We start from the raw sequence: 17,263 nt of genomic DNA, 5'->3' as shown, positions 1-17,263 counted from the left end.
CCTCGGAATGCCACTGCGGCCCGCCCCAAGTAAGGTGCTTGATGTTCTCCGATTCGCTTCGTCCCTGCCCAAGACGGTGGAGGTTGTCTTTATCGACGCACGTAGGGAGCATACCCTACAGCATACACCAGGGGTAGTGGGGATGTGTTCGTGATATCCAATTAAGGATAGTTCGTAAAATCTCTGCACTTCAAGCATCTTCGTCAGGGGTAGTGAGATTTGAACTGGTCGGCCAGGGTGACCTCCTAGGAGCAATGGCAGCCAGGTTACCTAACAATGGACCGCCTCTACAAGTAGATTGCGCCACGCTGGCATCGAAGCGCAGAGAAGCCATTGTCGGTTGTGTCACTGTGGCAAGCACGGAGCTGCGGCCGTCAAGGCAGAATGTGTCGGGTGTTGTATCTACTGGGCTGTGTACCGATCTCGGTCTAACCGGAGGACTGAATTACGCTAAAGTGCCAAAGGGCCATGCGTCGATTCCTTCGAGGTGCCGAGATTCCCCGGCGCGCCTCTCTCGGCGAAAGCACCTGAACCAACGCGCAGTGGCAGGGTGGTAATGCGCTTAGCGGCACCAACCAGCATTCGGTGTTGAAATATGGCACGGTAGGGGAGCGGGCGCCAATGCAGCGTAGGAGCAGTGGTACCTGGATATCTTTCAATAGTTCGAGAAATTTGCACCTCCATTGCGACGACGGAATCGAATCTTGCAAGGGGAACTGCTTGGATGAACAAGGGGGTAATGGCCACATGAGTAAACCGGAGATGAACGGCACCAGCTGGGCAGACGACGTGGCCGCGTCTCTCGCCCGCCGGCCCGGCTGTCGGAGGTGCCGACCACCCGTAACTTGCCTATATAAACGGTCCTCGATGCGCATTGATCAGGCATCAGAGAAGACCCAAGACGTGCGTCTTCCGTGAGGTGCGGTGATCCCTCGCCGGTCATTGAGACAGCACGATCGACAGCTGGTATGGGCAACACTTGCTCCTACATCCTCGTCCAGCCGGGCGACGGATGCGCCAGCTTGGCCTCCCGCTGCGGCATCAGTGGCGCCGACTTCACCACATACAACCCAAGTCCAACCCTATGCTCGACACTGGTGCCCGGCCAACCCGTGTGCTGCTCAGCCGGCTCGCTCCCCAACCTGGCTCCCCAGCCCAACCCGGACGGGACATGTGCCACTCACACCGTGGTGGCGGGCGACACGTGCTGGGACATTGCCAACAAAAACTACATCACCACGGACAACATTGAGCAGTGGAACCTACAGACATGGGGCTGGACCGGCTGGTACGTGGAATCGTCGTTCTTTGGTTTCCTCTTCTTTTCTCCGTTTCTCTCTTCTTTTGTCTCAGCTTCTTCTCTCTCTTCCCCTCTCTTTTGTCCCCCCAGTTCCTTTCTCGTTTCGTCTATCCTATATTTATTTCCCCGTCTCCTTGCAGCTCTTTGTCCACATTTGTTATTATTTGTTACGCTCTTCTTTTCACTTATACCCCTTGTTCGCTATATGCCCCCCCCCCCCCCCCCCCCTAACGCCCTGGATAGGGTATGCATTCCAGGTATCTAAGGTAGCTGACAGTCTTCAACAGCGACAACCTCCAGCTTGGCCCCATCTGCATTAGCACTGGCGATCCGCCCATGCCACCTACCAACGAGAACGCCCAGTGCGGCCCCACGGTTCCCGGGACGGCACGTCCGAGTTCCTGGTCCCAGATCAGCTCTCTAAACCCGTGTCCCCTGAACGCATGCGTATGCCCACCACAACACACCCGCCCTTTCCCCGTCCAACCGAGCACGAGCTCAAGCCTGCCAGTTTGAGTCTGTCACGGTGCCCGTGTGTTCTTTTCAACTGATTTGTGGATTCACACGACCATCAGTGCGATAAATGGGGCATGTGCGGCATCACGCCAGACTTCTGCACCCCGAGCCAGTCCAGCACGGGCGCCCCTGGGACTTCGGCGCCGGGCACGAACGGATGCATCTCCAACTGCGGCACGTCCATTGTGAACAATGGCTCCCCTGGCGGTTCCCTGCGCATCGGCTATTTCGAGGTTTTCGGCGTCGATAGGGCCTGCTTGACGATGGAAGCCGCCGACCTGCCCAAGGAAGGCTACACCCACGTGCACTATGCCTTTGGCTCTATTACGGAGGACTTTCAAGTCGACCTCTCGGCGTATATCGAGCAGTTTGAGATCTTTGCTGCCTCGACGGGCTTCAAGCGCATCTTGTCGTTTGGAGGTTGGTCGTTCTCTACCAGGTAAGCAGCTCCTCCTCCGCAGCTCCAGGCCTACGTAGGTAGGCAAGCAACATCTCGGCAATGGAAGCTGACTCAAGCCCGGGTTGCAGTGTGAATTCGTACCCAATCTTTCGCGAAGGCGTGACCGATGCCAACCGCCTGACATTTGCGCAAAGCGTCGTCGACACTGTCAAGAAGTACAACCTGGACGGGGTTGACTTTGACTGGGAGTACCCCGGAGCTCCAGACATCCCGGGAATCCCGCCAGGCAGCCCCAGCGACGGTCAGAACTACCTCGCCTTCCTCAAAACCGTCCGGTCCCTTCTACCGGCAGGGGTCTCTCTGTCCATTGCAGCACCTGCTTCGTATTGGTACCTCCGGGGCTTCCCCATCGCCGAGATGGCTCAGGTGCTCGACTACATTGTCTACATGACCTACGACCTCCACGGCCAGTGGGATTACAACAATACCTGGTCGGATCCTGGATGTCCCAGCCCCCTCGGCAACTGCCTGCGCTCGCACGTCAACCTGACCGAGACGGAGCTCGCGCTTGCCATGATCACCAAGGCCGGGGTTCCAGCGAGCAAGATTGCCGTCGGGATCGCCAGCTACGGACGAAGCTTCGGCATGGTGGACCCGAGCTGCACCGGCCCCAACTGCCTCTTCAACGGGCCGGCCTCGACGGCGGAACCAGGCCCCTGCACGCGCACCGCCGGCTACATCTCGCCAGGCAGAGCTTGACGCTCTGACTTCCGGGGCCTCCAGCAGCCGACTGGCGCGCCGCGGCGTCACGACATGGTACGACAGCAGCAGCGACTCGGACATGATGACGTACGGCGACGGCACGTGGGTGGCCTACATGAGCCCGGCCACCAAGGCCTCGCGCATCAACCGGTACGCAAGCTACGGTTTCGCAGGCACGGTTGAATGGGCCGTAGACCTGGCCCAGTTTGTTCTCGGCCAAAACGAGACACACAACGTTGTGTCCGCCACCGAGCAGGTGAGCAGATTCAAGGCCGCGCTAGCCCTCAGCAACGCCGACAGCTCCCTGTTGGGCACCAATCCCAACTTCACGGACCTGGCCACGCGGATTTACGGCTTCGACGGGTGTGACGCGGTGCAGCAAAAAATCATCTACTCTGGCTGGCAACAGTCGTGGAAGATCATTGACCTCGTGTCCAAGGAAGCTCAGAACGGCATCGACATCAACTCGGGGGCTGCGATTGAATACCTGGGCGCCCCGGCCTTCAGCAAGGATTACAAGGCCAAGTTCGAATATATCTTTCAGAGCCTTCGCAAGACGGTACCAGCGTCCTGGTTCAACCCGTTTCCCTGGTACCTGCCGGTCCGGTGTGACGACCCAAAGAACGCCTGTCCAGATCCTTGCAAAGCGGGGCCCATGCCCAGCAGGACACTGGCCTACACCTGGCTGAGTGACAGCAAGTACCAGGGAAGACCGAGTATCAACTTCTGTCCGAAGTATTTCACTTCCCAGACGCTCGATGAGGCGATGAACAACGCCGACACAAAGAAGGATGTGGACATCTATGCCGACCTGAGAAACTACTACCCCAGCCAGGGCGGAGTCTGGACCCACGAGCTGATGCATGTCGACTGGGCTACAGGCGTCGACAAAGACGCCAGCCTCAAGCACATCGTGGATCTGTGGTTAAAGATTCTGGAGCCAGACCCGGACAATCCGGGAGGTTTCAAATACAGATTCCGGGAAGCATACGGCCCTGCGAACACGAAGTCGATGGCACGCTTTTTCGGTAGCAGCTATTACACCATCAAACATGCCGACAGCCTGACATTGTATGCCCTAGCCAGGTACGTGCAAAAGGCGCTCGGAGACATCTACCCGCATCTGCCCCTCGCTGGAGACCCACCGGATGACATTGGTGGTGCCTTCGTTGTTCCCGGCTACTTCACCATGGAGCCCAACGGGACGGCGGTGATGGACCCTTCGGATGACGGCGCGGCTGCTGGCGACGACCCGGGCGCCTGCAGCACCTACGATGTCGGCGACTCAACCCCGTCCGACGACGACACAGTCACGCTCAGCGCCAACTTTGCCGCGAAGTCCGACTACCCTGCCGACTACCTGTCGAGCTATTCGTCGTGGGCCGGTCTGGAGCCCACCACCACGGCAGCGGCCCCGGCGCCGACGAAGACGTGGGTATGGGGGATCGCCATCTACAGCGAGCCTAACTGTACCGGCGACTATTACTCGCTCGAGGGCCATAACGTAGACTCGTACACCGACCAGTGCCTGCAGCTACGGGGTAGCCTCCCCATGTCGTCGGACACAGGGCCCTCTTGCAGATGGTTTACCGGCGGCGGCACCGTCTGGTCCGATTGCAGCAACGCCTACCTTACCCAGCCGAAGTCGTGGCATATCCATCTATGGCGGCGCGTGCACGGCTTACGACACTCTCGACTGCGAGCTCAATGGCCACGCTCAGGGCTACTATCCAGATCCTTGGGACGCAGGCTGTCACAACTACGATGAATCGCAATTCGATACCAAGACCTGGGTGGCCGTGAAATGTGGCGCTCAGAACGACTGGCCCAACACAGACCTCAAAGTCGCGCCCGTCGAGAGGGTGGTCGCCGAGGTGCCTCCGGCCGTGAACGGGTCGTCTCCGAGCGCCGCCGCCGCGCCCTCCCGGCGTGGTACTCCCACCACAACCGTCACCGTCAGCCGGAAGGTGAACGTGGCCCAGGGTGCCCCCACATCTCTTGTCAAGGTCACTACGACGAAGACAAGGAAGACTGCGCCGTCGATGACGGGTGATCATCATTGACAGGGTCCGGCGGGAGCTACCTATCTTCTGCTATTGTTTGGATACTTGGCCCTCTGCCGGTGCTCTCTTTTTGCCCCACAGAGCTCCTCCTGTATGCTTCTGATAGGTTGCTGAGTGATTGGCTCGGAACGCCCGCGTTCCCCGTTACTCCCTGCAGCCGATTCCGCCACTGTTAGTCCTCGTTGGTTTATTCGTGATAGCGACTGTCGTTGTACTGCCATAATGAGTTGAGAAGTGCGCTAGGAGTATGAAGAACGACGAGAAGGCGAAGAGGAAGGGAGCTTGGCGGGAGAGGAGGGAGGCCACGACAGTGTAAGCGAGCCAGGCCAGCAAGGCCAAACAAGCAACGCCAGCACCAAGCCTCGAGGGTTGGGCGCAGTTGGTTCGCGTCCCCGGAACCTGGAACGGGATCCTGGCGCCTGAACATGCCCCGCCATAGCGAATGCATGGGGTGCGAGCTGAGGGGAGTTAACGGGGAGTGAACGAAGTAGAATGGGAGACGCCTTCCGGCCTCCGTCGCCGGCTCCGTTTGCAGTCGTTACGGAGCCTCATTGATTGCAGTTGTGCGAAAGTCGAGATTTTGCTTCTAGTGTAGAACTGGCGCTCGCCAGTCTCGTGCGCAGGCGAGCGTTGTGAGAGAAACGGTGGGTGCTCTCCGCTGAATGGAAAGCGTACCTCGGCACTGCGTCGCACAGTACGCCCAAAATCAGGACGCTCGATCAAAGGCACTGACTGAAATCCTCGGCTCGCGGGTTTCGACGCGCGAAAACGCTCAAAGTATTTATTTGCCTCTTCCAGCGGCGCGACGATGACTTGATCCCTCTCCTCAGTCATACCCACCATCGCGACCGCGGCACACCGGCTCAGATTTGCCTTTTAACTTCATAGTCATTTGAGACGACGCGAGCGCGCAGCTGGGCGCAAGGGCTTCGAATAGAAACCACAGTACGCAGACCAGCCGCTTCGTTCGCTATCGCGACCGTGACTCAGAAGTATCTGTATTGTATCATCACCGCCGGGTGTCCGGACGTCGCGACTTGCTATGATATGAGTGTGGTGCCTTTGACACGCCCAGTTTCCATCTTGGCTGTCCTGGAGCCGAATTGGATCTACGGGATTGTCAGTACGAGCGACATGCGAAGCAGCAAGGAGGATGCTCACAGCGCGCTTCTTCTCCTTCGCGACCGTCTGCATCCCAAGGTCCAGAGCAAGAAGCCGCAGTACCCTTTTGCCGGGCTCAAGCCCGGCGGCCTCCTCACCATTATCGAAGTCGCACTTCTCCCAGGCAGGCGTCTCAATGGCCCACCTCACCAAGCGCTCGTCGAGAAAAGGGAACCTCACCTCCTTACCCCAATGCGCCATCACTCGATCGTCACGGCCGAGGTTCCGCTTGCCCAGCCGACCAACGTCGAGCAGGAGCTCATCGATTAGTCCGGCGTAGCCACGCTGCTGGAACGCAGAAGGATGACGTGAATACCCGCCGAAAAGCTCGTCGGCACCTAGGCCGGAGAGGAGGACTCTTGCAGGGGATGTGTAAGACACCGGCGGGGAGTCCCTGCCGGAGGCCTCAGTGCAGAGCCCCTGGCCGCGGGCGGCGAAATAGAGAGCGTATCCAATGGAGAGGTCCATCTCGGTGTTGTGCGGGTGAATCAAGGAGATAACTTGCTGACGGTGAGCCTGTGTTTCAGCGTAGGGAATGTTCACCTGGCAAGTCAGCATCAGCGCGGTGAGCCAGGACACGAAAGAGGGAACACTTACAGCCACAAATCGGAAGGCTCGCCCGGGACAGAGCCTTTGCAACTCTGCAAAGGATCTCCTGCCTGTGATCCTGTCCGGGCAAGCCTCGTAACAGTCGAGCAGATTGCCGTGCTCCTTTCGGAGTTGAGACACGACCCGTGGGTTCTCAAACGCGACGTTGAGGAGGTCTATCCCCTGGTCTGCATCGAGTACTTCGTGGGCTAGCCTGGCTAGCACCGTGCAGTCCAATCCACCAGAAAACAGAACCGCGAGGCGAGCGGTGCCGTCAATGTCCGCGCCAGGGGGCGACGGGATATTCATGACCCTGAGCTTCAGTGACTCGAGTAGCTGCTCCTTGAGCCGCGCCACTGAAGGTGAAAGCGAAGTCAACGGGCAGCTACGAGACGGCAGCGCTCTGTTGAACCGGCCAATGCCGGAAACCTGGGAGGGGTAGAGTGAGTCTGACAGGACGGCCCTCCACGGTCAAGCATAAAACCCCATATCCGACCAATTGTACTCACGAAATCACTCGCGTCGTCCCCGACAACCCAATCAACTCGTTGCGGGTGCGGCGTCGCCTCGCCCAGTTCCACCCTGTAGATCCCATCCGCCTCGACCTCTCTCCACTCTTGCCCTTTTTCCCCAGCAACACTGCACAGGGCCAACCCCGGGCCGTCTCCCACAGGCGCCAGCAGGAGGGACCTCCTCCCCAGCCGATCCCGCCCAAAGTACACCCTCCCGGCCGGCGCGTCATAGTACACAAACGCGAACGGCCCCTCGACGCCGCGCAGGACATCCAGCACCGCGTCCGTCCCAGCAGCAGCAGCAGCAGCAGCGTCCCCCAGCCTCGCGAGCAGCACCTCCCCGTCATTCTCGCCGGGCTCGACCCGTCGCCCGCCGACGCGCCACGCCTCGCCGTTCCAGCACAGCACCGACCCGCTGCGCTCGTCCACCAGCGGCTGGCGCGCGACGTGGTCGCCGCGGAGGGCCAGCACGGTGGACGTGAAGCGCAGCGCCCATTCCGCTGTGCCGGCGCCGGCGCGAACGCGGCGCTCGACCTGGCCGAAGTGGTCTGGTCCGCGGGCGACGAGGCAGCGCGATAGTTCCGGGGAGAGGGCCGGGGGAGGTTGCGGGGCGGGGACCAGGACGGCGTGGATTCCGCACATTGTGCAGGGAGTTGATTCGATTCCCGGGAGGTGCCGGCCGATTGAGGTGGTGGTCGGTGTGAAATAGGCAATCCTGGGAATTCGTGATGAGAAAGAGACGATGGAGAGGGAAAGAGAGGATTGGTTCGAAGTTTGAAGCTGGATTTGGAAAGCTCCGCAATCAAGATTCGATTGATGACTCAGCAGCATCAGGCTGGAAAGCAAACCCGACGACCCATTAAAAACAGGGCAGTTCCATTAGAAAGACAGGTCTTGGGAACGGCCCATGCGCCTCCCACCAAAGTCTTGCCGCGCATGCCACTGCACGACCTTGCTGATGCATCGCCACAATAACCGCTACAGATTGACGATATTGCTATGCTTGTTGTTGAAGAAGCTAGAAAATGCAGTTTTGACTGAAAATGCAAGATTGGCTGACAAGCTCAGAAATGTATTAATTAAACTCTGCTAGAAGAAGAGAGGGCCCTCGGGTAGAAACACTGCCTCATTGACCGCCTTCTACTGTGTAAACTAACTAAGCGCCTGCGCTTTGCGCCCTATGTGCGCCCCGCATCCCACCCCCCGCTACGCACCCTTCCGCCGCCCGCTCGCTCTGGAAAGTGAAGCCACCTGTAGATGGTAAGCCTTTCTAGCAAACGTGAAAGGTCGTTGGAGGTTTGCTATGCCTGCCTTGCAACCTTCAAGGGCAACGAGGTTAGCGATAGCTTCGTTCACTAGCAGCATTGTGACATACTCCTGTGGCGATGCATCAGCTACAGGGAGTGGTGTTGACATGCACAGCAAGGTTTTCGCAGTAGACACACGGGCTGCCCCTGGAGGTTCGTCGTTTTAATGAACTGCATTGTTTTTTAGCCAACGGGCCGAAAGCCGTATAGCCCCCGAACTGTAAGATGCAAGAACCAACAACATTTAAACGAATATGCAACAAGGTAGTGAAACTAATAACTGCAGAAGGAAAAACTGACTAGTTGCGCGCTTGGATCCCAGTGACCTCCGGGTGATGCAAAAAAACGCAAAACGAAAAATGAAAGTAGCTGCGACTCGTTTCGATCGAGTGACCTCCGGGTTATGAGCCCGGCGCGCTCCCGCTGCGCCACGCAGCTCCCTAAACATAGTTAAAAATAAAACTTTGAAAAGATCGGTTTTATTGTTGATCGCAGAGTCTAAAAGTGTTAGCTATTAAGTGAGTAAATACTAGTTATATTTACTAAAAATAGCTTACTGATGCTAATATATTCAAATGTCTACATTTAACTAAGTAATAAAGGCTTTTTTAACCTCTTCTATTTAGGTATTAAGTAGTTATAAAATTAATTAATCAATTATCAGTATATATCTATATTTAAGTATTAGCCTTTATTTATATATTTGTTTATAGTAAAGCTAAACTTACCAGCTCTATCTCATTGCGTCTAGCGACAGGGGTACGTGAGGGCTCGACCACTGGTCTCTTTGGCCGGAGTTGTCTCGGTGAGGGGCGGGGATATAGCGGCAGCGGTGTGCTTTGGGCCGGCGGCGTTGGACGTGGTGCCGACTTTGATGGCGGCGGCCTCGGCTAGCAGCTTCTTCTTCTTCTCTCTCTGCCGCTTGCAGCGCTCACGGTTTTTCTCCTATAGCTTGTTAGCTCATATAGACGAGACACATAAATGAGACACATTGAGGCGCTCGCCTTTCTGGCGGCCATCCCCGCCGCAGTGTTATTCTACATCACTGTTAGCATTGTCGCAAGATTCTAGGCCTAGGCGGAACTGTACTGTAAACCTACCTGACCTGCTTTCGCAGCAGGGATTGCGGTGGTCTGGACAAAGCAAATGAATCAATATACGTTAATATAACGGGGTAGTGACAAGTAATCAACTACGAGCCAGGTGCTTGACGACAATGAAGAGGGCAAGAATTTACCTAGCTGCCCGCAAGATTGCGGGCAAAGGCGGCGGCCGCCGTAGCAGCAATCCGGGGTGTGAGAGTCCCGGAGCCAAGAGAGAACGTAGCGTTCACTGGTGACAATGTTAGTATTCCATTGTGCTTAGCTACGTCGGTAGTCTTACTTGTCAAATCTGTTCTACTTCTCGTGGTTAGCTAACAGCACAAGCGGCCACAGAAGTGATCTGGGTACGCACCGAAAAACGCGTGCAGGGTTGGGGGCGCGACAGTCAACTCACAGCAGAAAGAAAAAGGTCGAGGAAGAAGCTGGGCCTGGAGTTGCTCACATGGGCCTAACCTGAGGCCCTGGGAGGAAGGAGGCCCCGGTGAGGAAGTAGGCCCTGGTGAGGAAGGAGGCTGTGGTGAGGAAGTAGGGAAGGAGCTGTCAAGCCATGGAGACTAGGCATCAATCTCCAAGAAGGACAATTCAATCTGGAGGAGGATCTTAGACTTTGCAAGAACAGAGGCCTGGCAAACTCTGACCAAAAAATTGCGAGACCCTGCTGAGTTTGCAATTGACACGCGCGCAGTACGTTCAAGTTTAAGAACGTGACAACACGTCCCTACACATCCGTTTACGACCATGTCTGCCTCCATGATCCCGGAGCTGACCGCGAACCTCAAGGAACTGGCGAGAGGCCAGCCTGACGCCTACCGACGGCTATATCATCATCTGATGGAAGCCTTGGACGACTCTGTGCAACATCCCGAGTTGAGAGACCCTAGCTTCTCCAAAGCAGGAGGCCAAGCCCAGGATGTCATAGAAGACATCCTCAGAGAGGAAGAGGAAAACGTCATGTCAATCCTCCATTTTCATCTTGAGTGGAAAACAGCAGTCCGTGACATGGTGTGCTTGGTGGCCCTCGAGCGCCGAGCCAGAACCTCCTCTGCGGTGGATGCCGCAGATGACGCCTTACAGAGCGAGTCGCCGATTGTGCTTTCCAGGCTACGCAACCACTTCGTTGAGAGGATCGGCGATGACTACCACTAGAAGGACTTCGACGTGCCAGACTACGCGTCTCTCGGTCGCCAAGATCGGCAATATATCGACGACTTTGTGCGCCATATCCGAGAGACGCGCAAGGTCAAGAAGAAGAGGCAGGATCTTTTCCCCCATGAGAGGTCTTTCCTGGCAATGCAAAGCCAGGAGAAGGCGGCTCTCCAGAGCATTCAATCGCGGCGCGCTCCCGCAGCGACACGCAACTGTTGAAATTGTTTATTTTATTTTATTTTATTTTATTTTATTTTATTTTATTTATTTTTTTTTTATTTATTTTTTTTTTTTTTTTTTTTTTTTTTTTTTTTTGTCCTGTGTAGCATCACGGGCAAGATTGTGGCTCAAAATGCATACCAACTGGCATACCGGGGTCAATTCTTGAAACAAGAACAAACCAAAGAAGAGAGAAGCAAGAAGGGTGAAAAGAAAGAGGTGAGCACAAACAAGGAGGAAAACTGGGTTGGAGCGTACCCATTGTTCCACACTCCAGACACCGGCTGGTTCAACCAACACCACATTCCAACAGCATATCTGGACAAGCCTGATACGGCACCCCCCTTGACTCTCCTCTTTCACGTAGGAAGCATTTGACAAGTCAAAGCAGCAGAACCATTATCAAGTTGGAGCCTTAGCAATCTTGCAACGGAGTAACGGCGGTCCTATCCGCCCTCATCAATCAATTGGAGCCCTCGCCCCGGGGCCGGAGGAAGGCTGAGCGATTCCACGACAACCTGTCCCTGAGCTATGCAGATATATGAAAAAAGAAAATGTGAAGAGATAACCGCCCTCCCGCCCAATGCTCGCTGCAGAAGAAAGGATAACGAAAAAACGACCAGAACGGCAAATTCGGTATATAACTGCCATGACTCCCCAATCCAACCCCAGTGGTCCATCCCCGCGCCTCACGCCGACAGAGCGAGGCAAGCGTCAACGGCCAAGCCGACCCTGTTATCACCAGTCAGTTAGTGAGCAAACCCTCGAGAGCATCCCCCCACATTTGCAGAGAACGGATGGTACACACCTCCCCTGCTTCTGGTACACCACATCGCTAATGACCTCGCGGTCGAGGTCCGGAAACATGCCGGCGAGCGTCTCGACGACGTTCGCGTGCTCGGCGCGGTGCAGGCGCTGCGCCTCGGCGGCCTCGGCGCTGGCCTGGCGCGCGGCCGCCTCCTCCGCCGACAGGCGCTGGCGGACGCGCAGGAGGTCCCCATCGCCGCGCTCTGGCGGCTGCGGCGTGCGCGCGGGGCTGGCGATGCTCGCGTTTGCTGTCGCTCCAGCCGCCGCGGCCGCTGACGACGACGACGAAGGCTCGTCGGAGAAGATCCGGCCGATGGTGCTGAGCGGCTTCTGGATGGTCCGCAGCAGGCCTGTGATGGCGGCCTTCTCGTCGGCGCCGCTGTACTCGCTGCTGTCGGGGCCCTCGTTGGAGGAGGTGGACCGGCGCCGGCTGGCGGGGCGCTCGCCGTCATCAGCGGAGGGGCGGCCCGACGAGGGACCCGATCCCGCCGGGCCTGGCGGTCTCAGCGAGCCGGTCTTCTCCGGTTGTGGAGGTGGCGGCAGCGGCGGAGATTCGGCGCGGTGCTTCTCTGCTATGGCCGAGACGGCCGCCTCGACGTTGTGCTCGAATTCCTCGTCCGTGATGGTCAATGCTGTCCGGTCCATATTCTCAATAAACTGGATGGCGCCCATCTGCCAACATGTGAGTAAGGTTCTCGGCCTGAGTGGCGCTTGCACATACCAGCGAAGAGAGATAGTAGCCAGCCTCACCGCCCAGCTTTTCCTGGTTCCTGAACCTAAGGATGTACTGGACATTTGAGACCAGATGCTCTGGATTTGCCTGTAGCACGACGTAGATGAGCATCGGCATGAACGAGTCGGCAGACGAGTCCGACTTGGAGTGCTTGAGCAAGCCTGGGGAAGTTAGCGAGCGGGGGGACGAGAAAGGGCCGGACATCGAGGGCGCTCACCAAAGATCACTTTGCAGCAGTTCAGAACGCAGATAATCTTGTCCCGCGGAGCACGGTAGGATTTGATCTTGAGCAGTTCTGGTCTCGATCAGTTTCCGACAACTGGTCAACCAGTCAAGCACCTGACGAACCTTGCTGCGCGAGCTTCAGGAACCTCTTCCCGCTCTCGCTCACTGGTGGGATGTCGAGATGCTCCTCCCTCACCCAGCCGTAGATGCTGATCTTTTGAGCAAGGACCTCGTCCCGCTCGACGTCTTCCTGATGCTGGCCCCGTCTTCCCGGGCCCATGGGTCGCTCGCCGCCCCTTCTCTTCGGTTTCGCCCCGGGTATCGGCTGCGGTGGCGGTATCGCGGGCGAAAAAGTCTGCGAGTATAGGCGGTTCATGACAAGCTTCTCCATTCCCTCGCGGGCGTTGTCGAACTCTGCGTCCGACACATCCTTCCAAACGTCGCACTGGGCCATCTTGTTCGCAATGAAGGCGAGGAAGTCGCTGATAATTTTGACTTGCTCATGCACCATCCACTGCCGCTTCCCAAACTCGGAGAGGAACGACTTGAGATACCGTGCGACCGGGTCGGCCTTCTTGTTGCGCAGCTGCTCCAAGAAGCGGTGGAAATCGAACGGCAAGGCCGGTTCCGGTTCGGGCTCTGGTGGCGGTGGGCGGTGCAACGAGGCGATCGGCGACATTGCCGCGTCGACGCTCCCATGCGATTGATGCCGCCCGCGGCCGGGAGCGTATGCATAGTCGTCCTTCGGAGGGACCGGAGGGCCCTGGTCGTCGTTGTCCTTCCTCGACCTCATGCTCGCTGGCGATGTGCTCGACAACCGGAGGCCCTGCACTTCCTGGAGCTGCTGGGCGATGCTGGGAGCCAGCGGCTCCAGGCTCGATTTCCGAGGTGGATGCTGAATCGAGCTGCCCAGCAGGGGCGAGGCCATCTCCAGCCTTGGGCTCATGACCTCATCCACACCTGGTCCGCCGCCTTCCTCGCTGAACTGCTCCATGATGCTTTGGATCTCTGACCTGGAACCGCGCTCCGTCTCATCTTCGCTGGTGTACCGCTTCTCAGTCTCGTCGTAAACGGCGTCGGATCTTGTCGGGGACGGATCCGAGGAGCCAGATCGCGACGGCGGAGCTGCAGACAGCGCGCGTGAAGATGGCCTGGAAGAGGCCGGAGTGGGCGGAGTGGGATCAACATAGGTTCTTGATTCGGCCGTCAGGTACTGTGTGGACGTTGTGATGGTGGGGGGAGTCGTCGGTTTCAAGGTCGCGATCGAGGAGGACAAGGCGTCGACGGCATCGCGAGGCTCGTTCTCCTGCCTGGCAGCTTCATCGGGATCGCGAGACATCCCAAGTTCCATCTCGGTTCGGTCTACATCTTCCCCACCACGGGAATCTAGCAGGTCTTCCTTCCCGCTTGCCCCTGGCAGCACCTTTTTGTCTGCTCCACCAGAAGGCCGACCCGCAGGCGCTTCTTCTGGAGCAAACGCTGGCTCGTCATTTCCCACTGCTACTGTCTCTTTGTGATTGCCGGGCTGGCTCGGGGAGATGGCTTCCTGGCCGTGAGGAGACATGCAGCAGGCCCGGCGGCGCAGAGCTTCAGGGGCAGCGTCGGGCTGTCGGGCCAAGGGCGGGTAGCGGCGTGAACGGGAGCGGGAAGTAGGAGAACCCTGGAAGAGAATATGGGTGACCGATAAGCCCAGAAATACCGTCGAGGTCGAGCAGCAAAGGAGTTTGTAACTTTTTCGTGGCGGTGTCGGCGTCGAGTGCGCGCCTGGACCTGTTGTTTGTGGAGTGTCCAAGGCTCTTGTCGAGCTGCCAAGAGGTAGTAGGTTGACGTTGAGAGCGAGCTGGTAGCCGGCAACTTGCAGGGTTTACTGGGGCTTTGATATGGTGGGGTTAAGCGTACTGTTTTCCCCGAAAAATTGCCGCCCCGACATGGAACTGCAGGAGAGCGCATGGACCACCAAGAAATGGATGGATAGAGGTAAGTTCAACTCACTGAGCTGTGTCTGGGGCACGCCATCTCCAATCTTTAGAAGAAACAACCAAACACTCCCCACCATTCTCTTCAATGCCCTTTGGGCCCGACTCTTCTTCCAAGATCAAGCAGCTGCGCTCCCCCGGCCACGGCACTTTTACCACATGATATCTTGAACTCCGGAGCATTGACTCACCCTACAGTTCTTGTACACGGCTGCAGTATGGATGGGGTGGATGAAAGCTCAAGCTGCCCCTGGCGTCCCCTTGTTGGTTGTCAAGTGGTGACTGAACAAGCAGCCATGGCTGCTTGTTTGGAATAAGGTGCACGTGTTTGTTTACCGCACATCCAGAGTGCTTGTTACACATTGCTTACTTCCCTTGCGATGTCAGTGTCTCGCTCCAGCTAGTCTTCCGTGCTTCACAGCCAAGCTCCTTGAATTCTCTGGCATATTTTAGCCTCTTCTGCTCCTCGTTCGCGCCGTTCCCCTTCTCGCACCCCCTGCGCGCTTGTCCTCGGTCCTCAGACCACCATGGCCTCGTTCGCAAGCCTTCCTCCGGAAGTTTTCTCCTTGCATCGTTGAGTTCAATGGCCGGCGGCGACAGCGAACGGAGCCTGGCTGCCCTCGCCGCGACGTACCGAGGGTTCTACTCACTCGTCATGCCGTACCTGGATGATCAGGTCGCCGATCGACGCCCGTTCCTCATCCACTGGGCTGCGCAGTTTGGCCGCGTGGCCACTGCGAAGAGACGCCTGCGTTGCCCGAAATTGTTCCAGCGCTGTGGCGTTGATCGATCGCGGGGCCAGTTGAACGTCGTTTTGTACGCCGCCCCCTACGATGTCCGTCCTGAGTTGGAGAGCGCACACCTCCCTGTCCCTGGGATCTGGCCGATCGACATCCCCGCCCGCTCTCCCCTATGCGGACCCTCAGCTCTCCCGTATAGACCTGATGTCAAACACGCTGTCTCAAACTTGGCAGTTGAAGCCTACCAAAGAATGGGAGACATATAACGCGGAAGCACACCGCCGCCTCGCCTTGGTCTCCAAGTTGTTAGCAGGGGATGTCAACCTCGGGTCGAGTCCGGTTTTTCGAGGCCCTCCGCCGCCTCTGGTATGCATGGGCTGAGGCGAATCAGCAAGTGTCCGGCGAGTCCAAGCACCCCAGCCACTGTCATCCTTTGCTGACACTTTCTGCCCCTAAACAACAGCCTATCTGGTGTCGTTGGTGAGCTGATCAAGCACGGGGCCCCAGTCAACCTGCCAGGCCGGGATGGGGTGTCGCCACTTGCCGCAGTCTTCGCTTACAGCGGGAGCTGCTGCCCTCCCATCCTAAGATTCGCCGCATGCAAACCACGTCGCTCCTTGGGGCAAAGCCCCCCCTCAGAGCCATGGTCCCATCCCCCTTTGACCCGTATGAGGGTGGATGTCCCGAGCTAAGGGCTTGCGTTAACCTCCTGGTGCAGAATGGTGCCGATGTAAACCAAGCGGACGCCAGGGGAAATGCGCCCCTCCCCCGCCTTTGTACGGCCTATTGTTTCAGAGGAAATCTTCTCCCACCCTCAGAGTCGCTGCTGTGGATTACCCCGGTGGACAAAAGCCAGATAGTGCCCCTGCTGCTTGAGCGCGGCGTGAACCCGGAAGCCAAGATGATACCCGTGAATCGATCAGCCGAACATGCGGGGAAACCAGCTCACCTTGCAGAGTTTCCGCATGCTGCGGGATGATCGTAAGGTAAATATCAGGCATGAGAGGGGAGGGTGCAACAGGAAGCGGAGTGTGGCCGCGAGCACTGGGAGGAATGAGGAAGTTGAACAGGGCATAAAAGGCGATCAAAAAAAAAAAAAAAAAAAAAAAAAAAAAAAATGGATGCGCCTGAACCCGAAGTCGAAGATGGGGTGTGGGCGGCCAGTGGCTGATATGGGTAAAGCTACCCGCGAGGGATTAGGGACTCTCAGGTATAAGTTTGAGATAACCGCACGCTTCAACCACCTACCGCTGCGCCATCCGGATTGTGTTGAATATGTGATTCTGAAACGGAGACTATAGCCCCGCAGCAGCAAAGCGGTCGGGAAAAAAATTCCCCAAAAAAAAAAAAAAAAAAAAAAAAAAAAAAAAAAAAAAAAAAAAAATTGGATTCATCTGAACCCCAAGTCGAACATGGGGTGTGCGGCCACCTCCTAGTGGCTGATATGAGTAGAGCTACCCGCGAGGGGATCAGGGACTCTCAGGTATAGATTTGAGATAACCGCACGCGTCAACCGCCTACCGCTACGCCATCCTGAGGAAGCGACGCCAATGGCCCATGTCTGATGTCGGTCATGGATGATGGAACACGCCTTCTGGGATGCCGATCTTGAAACGTGCGAGCGCCTCCCTGCGGTGGGCGCTACTCCCGACCAACCGTCCGCCCGTTGGATGGTTCAGCCCGCGCCCGTGGATCGCCAAGAGTG

The 17,263-nt window shown here is 57.3% G+C and overlaps 5 protein-coding genes and 1 non-coding gene across 6 annotated transcripts; 3 read left to right on the top strand and 3 right to left on the bottom strand.

Moving 5' to 3' along the window:
* Positions 1-968: 968 nt before the first annotated feature.
* Positions 969-5,041, top strand: THITE_2128646 (glycoside hydrolase family 18 protein; the record flags this gene model as incomplete). The annotated part of the gene is made up of 7 exons (XM_003652895.1): positions 969-1,288; positions 1,588-1,747; positions 1,876-2,225; positions 2,264-2,293; positions 2,345-2,864; positions 2,965-4,586; positions 4,624-5,041. The coding sequence occupies 7 exons, from the start codon at positions 969-971 to the stop codon at positions 5,039-5,041; spliced, it is 3,420 nt and encodes a 1,139-aa protein (XP_003652943.1).
* Positions 5,042-5,797: 756 nt separating this feature from the next.
* On the bottom strand, positions 5,798-8,030 carry THITE_2150398 (uncharacterized protein). Its single transcript, XM_003652894.1, has 4 exons — positions 7,300-8,030; positions 6,800-7,219; positions 6,203-6,718; positions 5,798-6,150 (listed from the first exon to the last, which is right to left on the bottom strand). The coding sequence occupies exons 1-4, from the start codon at positions 7,942-7,944 to the stop codon at positions 6,082-6,084; spliced, it is 1,650 nt and encodes a 549-aa protein (XP_003652942.1). The 5' UTR covers positions 7,945-8,030; the 3' UTR covers positions 5,798-6,081.
* A 945-nt stretch (positions 8,031-8,975) lies between these two features.
* On the bottom strand, positions 8,976-9,047 carry THITE_t52. Its single transcript has one exon. It is a non-coding gene; the product is annotated as a tRNA-Met (tRNA).
* Positions 9,048-10,450: 1,403 nt separating this feature from the next.
* Positions 10,451-11,077, top strand: THITE_2088087 (uncharacterized protein; the record flags this gene model as incomplete). The annotated part of the gene is made up of 2 exons (XM_003652893.1): positions 10,451-10,801; positions 10,859-11,077. The coding sequence occupies 2 exons, from the start codon at positions 10,451-10,453 to the stop codon at positions 11,075-11,077; spliced, it is 570 nt and encodes a 189-aa protein (XP_003652941.1).
* Positions 11,078-11,176: 99 nt separating this feature from the next.
* On the bottom strand, positions 11,177-14,680 carry THITE_2114800 (uncharacterized protein). Its single transcript, XM_003652892.1, has 5 exons — positions 12,966-14,680; positions 12,835-12,912; positions 12,606-12,778; positions 11,886-12,556; positions 11,177-11,809 (listed from the first exon to the last, which is right to left on the bottom strand). Exons 1-5 carry the CDS (start codon positions 14,191-14,193, stop codon positions 11,767-11,769), a joined length of 2,193 nt encoding a protein of 730 aa, XP_003652940.1. The 5' UTR covers positions 14,194-14,680; the 3' UTR covers positions 11,177-11,766.
* A 1,245-nt stretch (positions 14,681-15,925) lies between these two features.
* On the top strand, positions 15,926-16,876 carry THITE_2114795 (uncharacterized protein). Its single transcript, XM_003652891.1, has one exon. It carries the CDS (start codon positions 16,202-16,204, stop codon positions 16,535-16,537), a length of 336 nt encoding a protein of 111 aa, XP_003652939.1. The 5' UTR covers positions 15,926-16,201; the 3' UTR covers positions 16,538-16,876.
* Positions 16,877-17,263: the final 387 nt, after the last annotated feature.

Source organism: Thermothielavioides terrestris, chromosome 2 (assembly GCF_000226115.1).
Source record: "Thermothielavioides terrestris NRRL 8126 chromosome 2, complete sequence".
NCBI lineage: Eukaryota > Fungi > Ascomycota > Sordariomycetes > Sordariales > Chaetomiaceae > Thermothielavioides > Thermothielavioides terrestris.
The sequence above is the reverse complement of the archived record's forward strand: the minus strand, read 5'-3'. Positions and strand labels throughout refer to the sequence as shown.

Excerpts from the sequence above, each read along its gene's own strand:
- THITE_2150398 (XM_003652894.1), bottom strand. The coding sequence starts at position 7,944 with ATGTGCGGAATCCACGCCGTCCTGGTCCCCGCCCCGCAACCTCCCCCG. Across the intron at positions 7,220-7,299 it reads GGGACGACGCGAGTGATTTC|GTTTCCGGCATTGGCCGGTT; the intron begins GTGAGTACAATT and ends TACCCCTCCCAG. Across the intron at positions 6,719-6,799 it reads GAGCCTTCCGATTTGTGGCT|GCTCACCGTCAGCAAGTTAT; the intron begins GTAAGTGTTCCC and ends GCTGAAACACAG.
- THITE_2114800 (XM_003652892.1), bottom strand. The coding sequence starts at position 14,193 with ATGGAACTTGGGATGTCTCGCGATCCCGATGAAGCTGCCAGGCAGGAG. Across the intron at positions 12,913-12,965 it reads CCTGAAGCTCGCGCAGCAAG|AACTGCTCAAGATCAAATCC; the intron begins GTTCGTCAGGTG and ends GATCGAGACCAG. Across the intron at positions 11,810-11,885 it reads GTGTACCAGAAGCAGGGGAG|GGTCGGCTTGGCCGTTGACG; the intron begins GTGTGTACCATC and ends TGGTGATAACAG.
- THITE_2114795 (XM_003652891.1), top strand. The coding sequence starts at position 16,202 with ATGGTCCCATCCCCCTTTGACCCGTATGAGGGTGGATGTCCCGAGCTA.